Source organism: Armigeres subalbatus, chromosome 1 (assembly GCF_024139115.2).
Source record: "Armigeres subalbatus isolate Guangzhou_Male chromosome 1, GZ_Asu_2, whole genome shotgun sequence".
Taxonomy (NCBI): domain Eukaryota; kingdom Metazoa; phylum Arthropoda; class Insecta; order Diptera; family Culicidae; genus Armigeres; species Armigeres subalbatus.
In genome coordinates, this window is record NC_085139.1 from 144,015,751 (window position 1) to 144,031,686 (window position 15,936).

At 42.3% G+C, this 15,936-nt stretch overlaps 1 protein-coding gene across 2 annotated transcripts in view; it reads left to right on the top strand.

The window, feature by feature from the left end:
• LOC134205207 (hemicentin-1-like) overlaps positions 1 to 10,186 on the top strand; it is a 495,388-nt gene extending 485,202 nt beyond the window's left edge. For both annotated transcript variants that reach the window (XM_062680249.1, XM_062680250.1), the window contains one exon: positions 8,868 to 10,186. In XM_062680249.1, the coding sequence (XP_062536233.1) occupies positions 8,868 to 9,122 (255 nt within the window). In that variant the 3' untranslated portion in view covers positions 9,123 to 10,186. The remainder of the gene's footprint in view (positions 1 to 8,867) is intronic.
• The last annotated feature ends 5,750 nt before the right edge of the window (positions 10,187 to 15,936 follow it).

The window sequence follows — 15,936 nt, forward strand, 5'->3', positions numbered from 1 at the left end:
CGCTCCACGCTGTCTCGTACCTGCCGGATTAGAAGCGAACACCATCTTTGCAGGGTAGCTGTCCGGCATTCTTGCAACATGTCCTGCCCATCGTACATTTCCGGCTTTATGGATACTGGGTTCGCCGTAGAGTTGGGCGAGCTCGTGGTTCATTCTTCGCCAGCACACACCGTCTGCTTGCACATCGCCAATGATTGTCCTAAGCACCCGCCTCTCGAATACTCCGAATGCTTGCAAGTCCTCGTCGAGCATTGTCCATGTTTCATGTCCGTAGAAGACAATCGGTCTTATTAGCGTCTTGTACATAACACATTTGGTGCGGTGGCGAATCTTGTTTGATCGCAGTATCTTCTGGAGTAGTAGGCCCGACTGATGCGCCTTCGTATTTCACGACTAACTAACGACTAACTAACTAATTTCACGAAGACGAATTCCTCGACCACCTCGAGGGTATCCCCGTATATCGTGACACTGCTTCCCAGGCGGGCCCTGTCGCGCTCGGCTCCGCTCACAAGCATGTACTTTGTCTTTGACGCATTTACCACCAGTACAACTTTTGTTGCTTCACGTTTCAGGCGGGTGTACAGCCACCTTTGCAAATGTTTGGCCGACAATGTCAATGTCATCCGCGAAACAAATAAATTGACTGGATCTGTTGAAAATCGTACCCCGGCTGTTACACCCGGCTCTCCGCATGACAATGTTGAACAACAGGCACGAAAGTCCATCACCTTGTCTTTGTCCCCGGCGCGATTCGAACGAACTGGAGTGTTCGCCCGAAATCTTCACATAGTTTTGCACACCGTTGCTTTGATCAGTCTGGTAAGCTTCCCAGAGAAGACAGCTACAATTTAAAATCGATTTTGACTAACTGTTTCTATGTTTTCTGATGCTAATTTAGTAGAAAAATAGTGTAAACTATTCCGACCTTACACCATGACTGGAAGTGGCCGTTTTGCCCCATTTACCCCAGGAATTGTATTTTTCTATGGCAGCTACCATTTAAAATCAAATGCGGCTGATTATTTCTATGTTTTTTATGCTAGTTCAGTAGAAAATACGAATGGTAAAAACTTCGGCCTTGAAAAATGGAAGTGGCCATTTTGCCCCATTTATCTTCAATTTTTTTTCTGGGAGCTACAATTTAAAATTGATTTTGGCTAATTATTTCTATGTTTTCTGATGCTAATTTCGGCCCTGAATCATGACTGGAAGTGACCGAGTAGAATCTATTCCGACCTTATACCACGACTGGAAGTGGTCGTTTTGCCCCATTTAGCCCCTGGAATCGTATTTTTCTATTGCAACTACAATTTGAAATTGGTTTAAGCTAACGATTTCTTTGTTATCTGATGCTAATTTAGTAGAAAATACAAATGGTGTAAATTCCGGCCTTGGATCATGACCGGCAGTGGCCATTTTGCCCCATTAAACATCGATATTTTTTTATGCCTATTACAATTTTAAATCGATTGTGGCTAAATATTTCTATGTTTTCTGATGCTAATTTGAAAGAAAATACAATTGTCATATATTTCGGCCTTAAATCATGACTGGAAGTGGTCGTTTTGCCCCATTTACTTTTTAAAATCTATTGCGGCTAGCTAATTCTATGTTTTCTGATGCTTAAAGTAGCCTCACACCTCAGGAAGATTTTCCGCTCTTCTCAATAATTAAAATGGAAATAGTAAGGCGCAATCGATTTCAAATAGTAGCTGTGCTAAAAAAATATTTTTAGAGGCAAATGGGGCAAAACGGCCACTTGCAGCCATGATCCAAGGCTAGAATATGTAACAACCGTATTTTCTTACAAATTAGCATTAGAAAACATAGAAATACCTAGCCGCAATTGATTTTAAATCGTGGCCGGATTATATACAATTTAGACCATTCGTATTTTCTACTAAATACGCATCAGAAAACACAGAAATCGTTAGTCGAAATTGTTTTTAAATTGAAGCTGTCATAGTAAAACTACGATTTTCGTGGGTGAATGGGGTAAAAAGGCCACTTCTAATTATGATCCAAGGCCGGAATTTATACCATTCGTATATTCTACTAAATTAGCATCAGAAAACATGGAAATAGTGAGCCGCAATTCATTTTAAATTGTAGCTTACATAGAAAAATACGATTTCAGGGGTAACTGGGGCAAAACGGCCACTTCCAGTCATGGTATAAGGTCGGAATAGATACCGGAATAGAAATAGTGAGCCGAAATCGATTTTAAATTGTAGTTGTCATAGAAAACTAAGATTTTCGTGGGTAAATGGGGCAAAATAGCCACTACCAGTCATTCTTCAAGGCCGGAATTCATATCATTCGTATTTTCTACTGACTAAGCATCAGAAAACATAGAAATAGACAGCCGCAATTGATTTTATATCGGAGCTGTCATAGAAAAAATACGATTCCTGGGGTAAATGGGGCAAAACAGCCACTTCCAGTCATGGTTTAAGGTCGGAATAGATACCACTAGTATTTTCTACTTAATTAGCATCAGAAAACATAGAAATAGTTAGCCGCAATCGACTTTAAATTGTAGCTGTCATAGAAAAAATATATTTTTTTAGAGTAAATGGGGCAAAACGGCCAGTTCCCATAATTTCCATAGCACCATTCGATTTGTCGTGGATTTTCCCTTTAGGAAAGGTATTTTTCCGGCGCAGCAAGTAGCCGCAATAAATAGGTACCTTTTTGGGTCGGATTTTCCCCACTGTGCGGCGTGGTGTCTTTCCCCCTAACAGCGTTTTTTTCCAGTCCAGGACTACTGTCAGTCAGAGTCACAGTACACAGTCAGAGTACATGCGCTCTGTAGGTACATTTTAGCATTTCAGCTTAATGTTTCTATTGCGGGATACAGGAAATGACTTATCGGCAAACGTCAATCGCAAGTGTATGGGATCCATTCCGGAACTGTCGGTAGTGTCACGATAGTGCAAAGATCTGAAAAATCTGAAAAATTCCAACTGACGCTCCTGATCGGTTGCGCAGTTGCGGTAACGGTACTAGGTCGACTAGGAAAAGTCCCCCATGGTGTGTGCGCGTGCATCGTGGTGTGTGAACTTCTTCTTTTCGCCTAACTGCGTCTTCCCGGTCCAGTCCAGTCCAGTCCAGCCCAGGACTCTACTACTACTACTGTTAGTCAGTCAGTCAGTCAGTCAGTTAGTCAGTCAGTCAGTCAGTCAGTCAGCCAGTCAGTCAGTTAGCCAGTCAGTCAGTTAGCCAGTCAGTCAGTCAGCCAGTCAGTCACCCAGTCAGTCAGCCAGTCAGTCAGTTGGGGGCAGCAGGGACTTTGTCCAAGGGCTTGACGACCCCTCCCCATGGCCACTGCGAGTTAGACCGGGACCATCGTCCCTAACCCCTAATCCCAAGGCGTCAAGCGACCCGTGCCGAGGGGATGCATGGCCAGGGGGTGAAATAATGAGCTAAGCCTTTAACGGAGCCTGTGGGGTACCTGGACACCCTCCACAGTAATTGTCCCTTACCGCGTCATGCTGGGCTCTGGCGTGGTGGACCTCTTTTCCCGAGCAAGTCGTAGGACCAAAATGGAAAACCAAGACAATTCTTCAATTAGTGGTGGTAGTGTAGGCGACAACCCCTTCGCAAGAGGTGGGTTGTTCAGGTCTCCGCCTAGGAGGCCAGAGGCAATAGTCGGCAGCTCAGTTCGCAGTGCCAGCGTGGGTCTCTTAACCTTCATCTCGGCTAAAGAAACGCCGGTAGCAGACATCATGCACGCGTACAAAAAAGGATGAGATTGAGCAACGACTGCTACGCGCACATAAAATTTAGCGCACGCGAGTCTCACGAAGCTTGTGTACCTCACATTAGCATTGGTGAGTCGCATTGAGACATCTCAATGCGATCAGCTCATGCGCTGTTTGCCATGGCAAACCTTTGCAAACAACAGCGAAGGTGCGTAAAACAACTTGGGCGGTAAATTTTCATTCAATAATATCGTCGCCTAAGTAACGCCAGCTATGCATTTCTAGCGCATGAGATGAGTCTCATGAGACGTACAATGAGACACGCTCACTCAGTTATTTTATGCGCGCGATAGCTTCTCTCGTCGCACCGAATCGATGCTACGTGAGATTTTGTAGCTCATGGCACACTGTCTCATCCATGTATACACGAGAATCAAGAGACTCTGGCCGGTAGGGGTTATTGACGGCCCATGGCTTGTGGAGGCGATGAACCGCAAACGCGATGGGCTTTCCGCCTTCGAGGTGGCGACGGAACAGCTGGACGCCATCATCGGCTTTGCGTCATCGAAGCATAATATCAGCAAGGACCTCAAGAGGAGCTTGCAGAAACTTCGAAAGTCGATGCTGGACGCCAAGCTGGAGAGGGCGGTCGGGACGGCCAAGTGTAAACCCGTGAAATCGGTGGAGTCGAGGTCTACCCAGACTGAGGCCCAAGGATTCGCGGACTCGGGCAAGGTCGAATCGACCGAAGGCGTGCCAGCGAAGACGGTGGTGCCAAAGTCTACCCAGACTGAGGCTCAAGTATTTGCGAGTACGTCGGGGGTGACTGTTCCAACGGAGCAAACACAAAAACGAGGAAGACAGTCTCCAGGATGAGCTCCATGGGGGCCGCTCCAAAACACGGAGGGTTACTACCCCGAACAAGGGTAGTGGAGCTGGGAAGCTGAACCCCGGCCAGATACCTCCAAAACCGGGGGAGGAAGGACCTGGAAAGGTTCGTCCACCCAGGAAAGACGGTGGTAAGGGGTTACGGTAGGCTGAGAGCTCTCAGCCGCACCAGACCTGGGAAATAGAGGGGGATGACGCCTCCTGGACCCTGGTCAAGAACAAGAGGAAACCAAAGACGTCAAGGGCCGAAAAGAAGGCCCAGGCGGATGAGGGTAGCAAGAGGTCTAGGGTAGGCGCCAATCGCTCCAGGGGCGATGCCCTAGTCATCAAAACAGACGAGGCTAAGTACTCGGACGTCTTGAAGGCGATGAGGAGTGACGTTAAGCTCGGTGAACTCGGCGCCGACGGCATCGAGCTGAAGCGGGGCGTCTCGCAAAAGGACGCCGCCTACAAGGAGTTGGCGGAGGAAGTCCTAGGCGAGACGGTCAAGGTGAGGGCACTCACGACGGAGGTGAATCTAAGGGTTAAAGACCTGGACGAGATCACCGAAGTCGAAGAGCTTGTCACGGCACTGCGGCGACAGTGTGAAGTGGAGACGCCCACCGCAGCCGTTTGGCTACGGAAAGGTCCGGCAGGGACGCAGGTAGCATTGGTTCGGCTATCTGCAGCGGACGCCTCCAAGGTAGTCAAGTTAGGGAGCGTCAAGGTGGGATGGTCGGTGTGCCCTGTGGGCATATACGAGCAACCCGAAGTTTGCTTCAAGTGCCTGGAACCGAGGCACAAGCAATGGGACTGCAAAGGCCCTGACAGAAGCAATCTCTGCCGACGCTGCGGATTGGAGGGACATAAGGCACAATGCTCCATGAACCCTCCCAATTGTTTGATTTGTTCCAGCAAAGCTGTGCACAGCAAGCACTCCATGGGGGGTTCGATGTGCCCGGCGTTTAAGCGTGCTGCAAAATCACAGTGCAGGTAACGCAGCTGGCTTGCTCGGCTTCGCCCGAGTGTTTGGTGTACGCAGGTTTAGAGGAAACGGCGGAACACGTGTTGTTCGTGTGCCCACGTTTTCACGCAATGCGTGACCACATACTTGCCACATGTGGTCTGGACACTACCCCGGACAACCTAGTTCGGAGGATGTGTAAAGATGAAGTTGGCTGGAACGCCATTTTATCTGCTATCGCTCAAATCGTCTCGGAACTACACAGAAGGTGGCGCGTGGACTCAAGGATGGCTAGTTCAGGCGTAAATAAGAGGTGGTCCAAGGGATCGGAGTCGGCTTCATGGGTCATACCGGTGGTCATGCTCTGTGGTCGAACTCGATCCTTTTATCGAACAAGTGGCCGCGCGAAGAACAACATGGTATCGTCGCTTTCGCGGCGTCGGTCAACCGGGCGGGTTCCGAGCCCGAGGACGGAAAGGGGTCCTCGTCAAGGCTGAGGTAGGCGTAGGCACCGCGTCGGCAAGTCCCTCTGTGTGTTGGGGAATAGGCCCTATCGCAGAAAGGTCAATTTGGGGTGCACGCGGCATCATCATTCTTGATACCAGTCGTGCAGAGGGAAGCAGGCGCGAAGTCGACCCTGCCCACCTTCCGAGGACATAGGGCGTGGTAAGGCCACCTGGAAAGCCGGCAACGCGCTGGCACGATACCATGGTGTTCTTCTAAAAAAGCGAGTTACGATGTTCGGTGCTGCAAGGACATGCAGCTAACCTCGAGGGTGCGTTGTGCACTGGCCCCTCTTTGAAGCATTACTTTCTGGTTGTACCGAAGGGACTATGGGCTTGGCGGCAATGGAAACGGTTTAGCGGGTCGGGAATGTAGTCCTGCCTCCCTCGTTTGTTGTTGGAGGTGGTCCCTAACCCCGCACTTCCTGGTAGTTTTAATTGTCATGAAACAATAAAAAACGTAGATTAATCCACCTAGCAGTGATAATGCCTTTCTCATGTATTGAAGAAGGTAACGAAAACAATCACCTAAGATAGGTCAAAAATAGCACTTTAGGAAGTTGGATTTAACTTTTTCCATCAATTTACATATATTGCATTCATTTATATACATCACTATCGACGGAATATTTTTTTAAATTTCGCGTTTTTCTTTTCAATAAGGGGTCCCTATGAAAATAAATGATAATTTGTCAACAACTTCGGAAGGCAGTGTCTAAAAGGTCCAATTTTAAATTGCAAACAATAAGACTGAATTCCCCGTCGAATACAACTTGTTGCGTGTAAATCGGTCAACGCTTAGTTCCAAAAAGCGCATATACAATGGTTAGATGCGCCTAAAAAAAACCGGATTAATCCACCTAGCGTTGGTGGTGCCTTTCTCGCATTTAGTTAAGACACCAACCTTATATGGGGTTTATATGGTTCGATGTACCATTTTCTTCATAACTTTAAAACGCAATGACCGATCGTTATAAAATTCAATAGTGATCAACAAGGCTTTGTCTGTCGAATAAAACTTGTTGCGGGAAAAACGGTTAAGGATTTCTATACGAAAAGTTGTCTAATGTTTTTCATAGCTTTTGTGCACACACATACACACACACATACACACGGACAGACAGACATGTGCTCAGCTCGTCGAGCTGAGTCGATTGGTATATAATACTATGGGTCTCAGAGGCTTTTATAAAAAGTTCGTTTTCGGAGTGAAATGATAGCCTTTCGGTACAACTTAGTTGTACGAGAAAGGCAAAAAAAAAACAAACAAATAAAAAAACTTATTATTACAATAAATTATTACAATAGACTGTATAACTCGAAGAAAATGCATGAAAACAGCATAAAAATAAATTTGTTGTTAAGTAAATTCTTCTTCTTTTTATCTTCTTCTTATTGGCATTACATCCCCACACTGGGACAGAGCCGCCTCGCAGCTTAGTGTTCATTAAGCACTTCCACACGTATTAACTGCGAGGTTTCTAAAGCCGGGTTACCATTTTTGCATTCGTATATCATGAGGCTAACACGATGATACTTTTATGCCCAAGGAAGTCGAGACAATTTCCAATCCAAAAATTGCCTAGACCGGCACCGGGAATCGAACCCAGCCACGCTCAGCATGGTCTTGCTTTGTAGCCGCGCGTCTTACCGCACGGCTAAGGAGGGCCCTTTTTTAGATGAACTGGACTCTAATATTGTTGTACCATTGTAGCACTTTCTTGCTACAATGGCAGCTGGCTAAATATAACCAAAACGTAAATGGGCCATCATGGGACTGAATGAAGGGTAAAATCCGATCTGCGTCAAGCAGATGGATTTTGCAGGACTGTGCATAATTATTTTTCTTTTCTCTTCCTGCATGGTGAATATACTTTGAAACCACGTTAGTTTCAAACTGTATCTTGTTTTGTTTCAATATTTTTATGTCAATGAGTGTGGAAAACCTCTAAACAACTTTAACATTCCAAGTACATAGTGTATTTATGGACATGATATTCGAATGCTTGAATGGTTCAGATCTGTGGAAAATCTCATCAAATTTTGAGCTGCGGAAATGTCCCAGCTGTGGGATGCGATACCAATGAAACTCTGCTTGCAAGTAAAGCACCAGCAGCAACCTATGGTCATGGTGTTAAGCAAAATCCGGTTGATATAAAAAGAAATACAGTCAAGTTCAACACGGTGGGTGGTGACGTATACCTACCATAATTTTTCAACTGCTTGGCTCCAATGGCGTTGGTGTGTTGGTTCGTCGACCACAAACTTTTTATACGCCACAAATTAGCTGAATTGGGTAAAAGTTGGTCGAGAAATCGCGTTTGATAGCAATGACTACCCACCATGTTGCAGATGACTACGTTGTAAAATAAAACGCCCCCCGAATCTGGCCACAGTCCTGAACTTTTTGACTATAAACATCGAAGCGTGTTAACATTTTTAACGTAATGTGGGTAGATAGCCACCGTCTTTTTAATTCATGTTTATTCTGGAGTTCAATGAACTTTAGTCCGAACGCGAAATGTTCTATGCAATGGGTAACTTTGTGTAACGTGTAAGTGGAATCCTTAACATACTTCAACCAATCAACCTTTCATAGCATTTTCAACAAGTAGACAAGATTCAATTTGTCTTGTAAGTTCAAGACAATAAGTTTGAAAAAAATGCTCTGCAATGTACGATCTTCGATTATAGCTTCCCCATGGAATCCACAGTTTCAGGTTGAATGTGCCATCTACTATTGATTGGGAATAGAAACAGTATAATGCTCTAATAAACTTGACTTTGTGTTCATTCTGTGTTTTTTTCCTTTCTCTCGATTCCCAGAGTTATGCGACCCTCGGTCGAGCAAACAATAGCAGCGGTTCGGTGCAGTCGACGCTGAGTCCCCTCAGTCATCAGCCTTCGTCCACGTGTGCAACGCTGCCACTGCCATCGATTGTGGGTGGCGTCGGCGTCGGAGTGAGCAACCTCCTCAGCAGCCCGGCGTCCCAATCGCTCGTCACGTCCACGCTCAATGAGTACCGGTTTCGACCGGAAGTGGTTACGACATCCAACCGAATACAGGAAAGTTGTATATAATATTTTGTAAGGTGTATATTCGTACTTTGCTAGATGTTTGCGGTACTTGTGGGTGCGTCCTTCTTCTCTATATGGGTTTGCATATTCAGTTTTATATGCGCGGTGGGACTGTCAGTTGAAATTTTACGTTTGACTTAACTAGTAGATATTGAACGAATGTGTGAGAGATGTGGAGGAGCTAAAATAGGCAAGTAATACTCGAATTTTATTTTAAGTAGATCCTCCTAATGAATTCAAGCTAATGAATTATTGTGTACAAATAGGTTTTAGAAACATGACTTGTCGTATATCAAACAATTGAGCAAGGGTGCAAGTGAAACTTATGAAGTTTTATCGAGAATTTTTAATAGCAAATTTTTCCTGACGAGTGGTGACCTATCTTTGTAAACTATTAGAAACTAGAACAGTATTAGAGGAAAAGATTGATTTTAACGTTCTAATTATCTGACTGTTTTCCTGGAATAGCAAACTTCTCTAAATACCTGCGTCGGAAAAGAAAAAAATAGATTTAAACAAAGCAAGAAATGAAAACATGGTTTGAGAAATTGCGTTACTGACTGGACAATAACCGCACACTGCTTGGAAGGAAAATTAAAAAGTGAACTCGAGATGGATTCAATCATGAACACACGTGTAATGATGCAATGAGCATGTTCGACTGGATCATATCATTTTCTGTCATGAATTCTCAATATCCTAGAAAGGCTCCTTGAGCTAGAAAGATAACAAAAAAGATGGAAAAACAACCACCAAAAACTATTTTAAGCCGGCAAAGCGAGGTGAAATATCAAGCAATTCCGATAGGCACCCTGAATCTCTTAATAGATAGTGTTGGTTTTACAGCAACGACTGCGTCAACAAAGTAATATGTGCTATCGACTATTTAGTCAACAGAAAATGCTAGGATAATTTTGTAAAACAGTAGCAAACACGAAGCAAAACGAATATATTAATAAAGTGAATGTAACGAATGATGATGTCAAGAAAACTGTGAACTCCATATATGATGAGAAAAAAAAGTCAAGGACAGATGTCGAAAGTCTAAATAAACAAATTTTACCAAATTTCTATCACTTTCAATTAGAAAAGAAATGAAAGAAAATACTTCAATCAGTTGCAAAATTGGCATTACTGATGTGTCCGTTATAACACTTGAGACATTAAAATTGTTTTTCTAGTTTTGATAACAGTTGGTTTTTGATAGTTGTAGCTTAGTGCAAAAGGTTTTTTTTATTCTTAAGAAGTGTGCGTTACGTAGACGAGGAAGATTTTGAATGTTAATGCGCTAATTTAACGGAATGGAATAGCATGCATTAATGAGTCTTTCAGATTCTTCTATGATAGATTGATTGATTGAAAGTTTTTAATTATCGAAGAAATATTTTTGAAGCAGAAAATATTAAACGTGAACAATATTATTTTGGACCTACAAAGATTCGGCCAGTCAACCGGGGAGGAGCTGTGTTCATTGCTTTTCGAAAGAGTACCAACTGTCACTTGCTGTCTAGTTCCTAGCTGAAAGTCATAGAGACCACAGAAGTTACCACTTCTGTCGGCGTCATACGCTCATCACGGTTTAAAACCCAACGTAAGCCAACGATATGATTCATCGAACGTTCGTCAGGTAAGCAACACCTCAACCATTGACAGACTCACAACAAATTGAGTTGTCTTCGAAATGTCATTCGAAGGAAGCCCTAGCGTACTAGGCTGCCGTTGCTTACGACACGCTGCAACTGCAAGACAAAAATCATCTTAAGTCTAAATAGTGAACCTCGGAAACGGTGATTTATGACGTAGGACTACGTCTGTGTTTTCTATATTGGGGTACACTTTACGATTGCGAAAATTGGGGACCGTCACGAAAATATGATAGACTTTAAACTTTAATATCTCAGCCGTTTCACGATGGATTTTCAATTTTTTTGGACAATTCGATCAAAAATGAGTCAACGCTTCTGTGTATTTATATGAAAATACTATTTTGTACTATTTATTATCGATAATTGATGAAAAGTTTAGAAATAGGTAAACTAAATCACGTACATGCATCACTAGCACAGACATCAAAAATCAATCACTTGCGGGTTTGGATCTAATCCTCAGTTTGAACAAGATTTTACGCAGAGCGGACGCATCAAAGCGATCGCAGCGGAGCGGACACATCATCACGAAGGCGCTAATAACATTTTCAAAGAAAATCCATCGCATTGGTTGTGGTGCTCGATGTGTTGCTGCAGATCATTCAACCCCAACGAACCAGCATTTCATATGAAGAAAGGGTTGACCATAAAAATAGCACTGTGGCGATCCCGCACCGCCAGTGCCGATGCTGAAAAATTTATTACAAATTGTGATGTCAGTTGGTTGGAAAAAAGCATTGGGAAAAGAAATTGGTTCTTCTCAGGACCAACATTTTATGAAAAGAAAGAGTTAATTGCAAAAATGGACTGTTTCGGTGGCATCGGTTTTGGCGTGGTAGCTTGGTTGCAGTTAGTGATTCCATCCATTAAAATCTACTGCATCATCTCCATCCGATTTTGCTATTTACGATTGAGTTTTGCACTTTGAAGAAAGTTTATTTCGGATAGTCGGATCAACCTTCTTTTGTATAAAATGGTGGCTTTTGTATAAAATCAATGAAGGCGCCACCTCAGTGGACACTTTCTACAGCAATTACCCATCGGTGAGCGTCGCTCGGACAAACAGATGCCAAGATATAATGTTTGGTAATATGAAGAAACTTCGTCTCGAGTCAAATTTCTACTGTTATTCCTCGCAACAATACGCATTTTGAATAAACAACATCTCATAACAAAATTCAGAATATTGCGAGAAAGTTTCATAGGAATATTAGAATTTGACATTTTTGGAATGGTCCGTTGTCTGCGGAATCTCGATCGAAATGGCTCGCGCACGCTGAAAAGCAGTTTTCTTATATCTAACGAAGTAATTCCATTAGCCCCACCCCTTCAGTAATCGTTATGAGTGCACATTATATTCACACCCATATCAGATCACAAAGGGGCGGGGCTAACGGGCTTAATTTATTAAATACTAGCTGTATGTACCCGGCCTTGCTCGGAGTTGCCAGTTTGATTCGCAATTTTTTCACAATCGAAAAATGAATAAACCAATTGGTTAAAAGGTTTATTCTGTTTTCTCATTGGTACTTCATCATTTGATTATAAAAGAAGACAGATTTCATTTGAAAACATTGACTGATTTTGAAGAAGGGATCAAACTCAGAATCGCATTATTCCGAGAAAACGTCTATTTCTAAAGAAGGAAAATCATCCACCGATGCCTTATTCCGGGAAAACGTCTATTCTGAAAGAAAGGATCAAATTCATCATCCAGAAGGATACACATTAATCATTGCTTTTCACTGGGCAAACCATGATTTCGATGAAGTGTTGAGTTGATCGATAACTAAACAACTCCCCCACAACCTCCTCTTTTCCATCCTTAACCCGCTATCGTCGTCTCCTTAATATGAATAATGTGCGTTCCAAATTTGACTGAAATCGGCTAAGGGGAGATCAGAAGTTACATTAAGGTGATTTAGAGCTGAACAATGCCAGTCCCTCCACAACCTTCCCGTTTTCTAAATACTATTCCTATCATCTTCGCCTTCTTAAGAAAAAGAATGTTTGTTCCAAATTTGGTTGAAATCGGGCAAGGGGTACAGAAGTTATGCTGGAACATTGGATCATTGCATACCTTGCTTTTATTAATTAATCTTTAGTCATAATCATATAAGGGTCTGTCCACAAACCACGTAGACCGAAATTTAACATTTTCAAACCCCCCTCCCCCCATGTAGACTTTCGTAGACTTTTCCGAAGCCCCTCCCCCACCCCCTTGAAGTCTACGTATACTTTTCAAATTTTACAAAACGTCAAATGTGATTGGACAATCAAAATCGAAATCAAATTTAATCCTCTGTCCAATTCGACTCCTCCTAGTAGTGTGCACACTTTTGCGTCGACGCGCCATTGCTTAAAAACTGTCGCGCATCTGACCTATAATTCTCCACGCCGGTTCAAATTTGTAGAAAACCGAATAATTTTCAGAATTTCGAAAAATTTCAAGTTGAAAACCCGAGAATGTCAGGTCTACATTCCAATAAGTTTTTCGTGGAAATTTTCGTAGAAGATCCCGATTGACAATCTTTAAAGCTTCCCGATAATATTTCAAAGAACTCTCAATGAAAATTCCGATGCTTTTCTTGAAAATTTCATGCAATATCCCATGGAATAACCATCCGTTGAAATCCCAAGAATTTCCTTCTAAATTCCAAAACTATTCCCGTTAATATTCTGAATAAGTTTGCGTGAAAATTTAGAATTATTTCCCGAGGTAATTTTATGTTTTAATGGACATTCCGAAATATTTCCCGTGGAATTTTGAGGAAAATAAAAAATTTTTTTAGACATTCCAAAGACTTTTCCGAATGATTTGCGGTGGAAATTATAGAGAATTTTTAATTGTAGTTTTGGTGAAATTCTCGTAAAAATTTCGAATAATTTTATGAAAATACAAAGGATTTCTCACAAAAAATTCAAATATTTTTTTTAAGGCAACTCCAAGGAGTTTTTGGTGGAAGATTCGAAAAATTTCTCGTGGAAATTTTTAATAGTTTCTTTAGAAATTCCGAAGATTTTCCATCGATTATTCCAAAGAACTCGCATTAGTACTTCCGAATAAATTGCCGTGAAGTATACGAAGATTTCCCATGGACATTTCGAAGAATTTCGCTTATCTATTAATCCAAAGAATTATTTCGATAAAGTCTTGCAATACAAATCTGCGAAAATCCTTTAAAAAAATCAAACAGTAGTGAACTTTGCACAATACTGGTGTATGAATGGTTTTCCAAAAAAAATCAAAAAGTCTACGTAGACTTTTGGTATACCCCCCGTCCCCCTTTCGTAGACAAACGTAGACTTTTTCGAAACCCCTCCCTCCCCCTCAAGAGTCTATGTGGTTTATGGATAGCCCCTAATTTTTATACCTTTTAAAATTTGGAATAGAGGTTACTCGATTATTGATCACTATGCTAATCATTCAATTTGATCATTCATAATCATTAATCATTATTCATATCGATCGTTAATCATTAATCATACACATCGTGTGTCAACATTTGATCACGATCGGTAATCGTTAATCATACTCCAACTGTTTTTTCGGTCATCATTCACAATCGTTAATCATTGTCAAAAATGAATTTATTAGTTAATAATTGTCAGTCATCTTTGTCAAAAATGAATAAATCATTAGTCATAATCTTTAATCATAGAGCTGAATGATTTAATCATTTAATTTGGTTGGAACTGGTCCTGAGGGTTAGGAGTTACACTGAATTGCTCGTTTTCTAAAGACAACCCCTTCCCCCTTACCCTCCCTATTTTCTCAATGACCATTCACCCCCTTTGTTATCTTCTCCTTGGGATAGAGAATGTGTGTAACAAATTTGGTTAAAATCGGAACAGGGGTTCAGAAGTTAAACTAAATTGCCCGTTTTGGAACAATATCCCTCCTCCAGACCCCCCTTTGTCCAAATTATTCTCCCATACAATCGGCTCCTCATAGTGAACATGTGTACAAAATTTGATTGAAATCGGTCCTAGGGGTTGGGAGTTACACTGAGTTGCTCGTTTTTCAAAGTTAACGACTCCCCCTATATCCTCCCCTTTTTTCCCAATGACCATCCCACCCTCTTTGTTATCTTTTTCTTATGATATAGAATGTGTGTACCAAATTTGGCTGAAATCGGTATAGGGGTTCATAATTTACTTTGAATTGCCCGTTTTCTGAACAAAACCCCCTCCCTCCAGACCCCTCCCCCTTTCCCAAATCCCCTCTCATATGATCGCCTCCTCGTAGTGAATATGTGTACAAAATTTTGTTGAAATCGGTCCTGAGAGTTGAAAGTTACACAGAATTGTTCGTTTTCTGAACAAAACCCCTCCCACTACCCCTCCCCCTTTTCCAAATGACCATCTCACCCCTTTGTTAACTTCCCCTGAGGATATAGAATGCGTGTACCAAATTTGGTTGAAATCGGCCAAGTGTTTCAGAAGTAGTTAGCGAACATACATACATAGATTGGTTTTTATATATATAGATAGAAGAAGAAGAAGACAAGAAAGCTGCTGTTCGGCGCACGCGAGCCATTTTGGTCGGGATTCCACAGAGAGCGGTTCGACATCCGATGCAGCGGAGCGGACACAGCAGCACGAAGTGGGTGGCAGTGTGGCAATGCTGAAAATTTGTTTCAACCGTTAGAGGCTTAGCGAAAAATTATCAAGTGGCGGTCGGACAGTTGCAACGCAAGGTGTCGACAAGCGATTGGATGCAGTTAGTTATTGGAATGGGAATTGGGAAAAGAAAATTGGTTCTTCTTAGGACCAACATTTTATGAAAAGAAAGAGTAAATTGCGAAAATGGATTGTTTCGATGGCATTAGGTTTGGCGTGGTAGCTTGGTTGCTGTTAGTGATTCCATCCATTAAAATTCACTACATCATCTCCCTCCAATGCGCTATCAAAATCGCTATTTACGATTGAATTTTGCACTTTGAAGAAAGTTTATTTCGGATAGTCGAATCAACCTCCTTTTGTATAAAATGGTTGCCTTTGTATAAAATCAATGAAGACGCACCTCAGTGGAAACTATCTACAGCAACCACCCATCGGTGAACGTCGTTCGGACAGACAGATGCCGAAAGATAATGTTTTGTAATATGAAGAAACTTCGTTTTGAGTCAAATTTCTGTTGTCATTCCTCGCAACAATACGCATCTTAG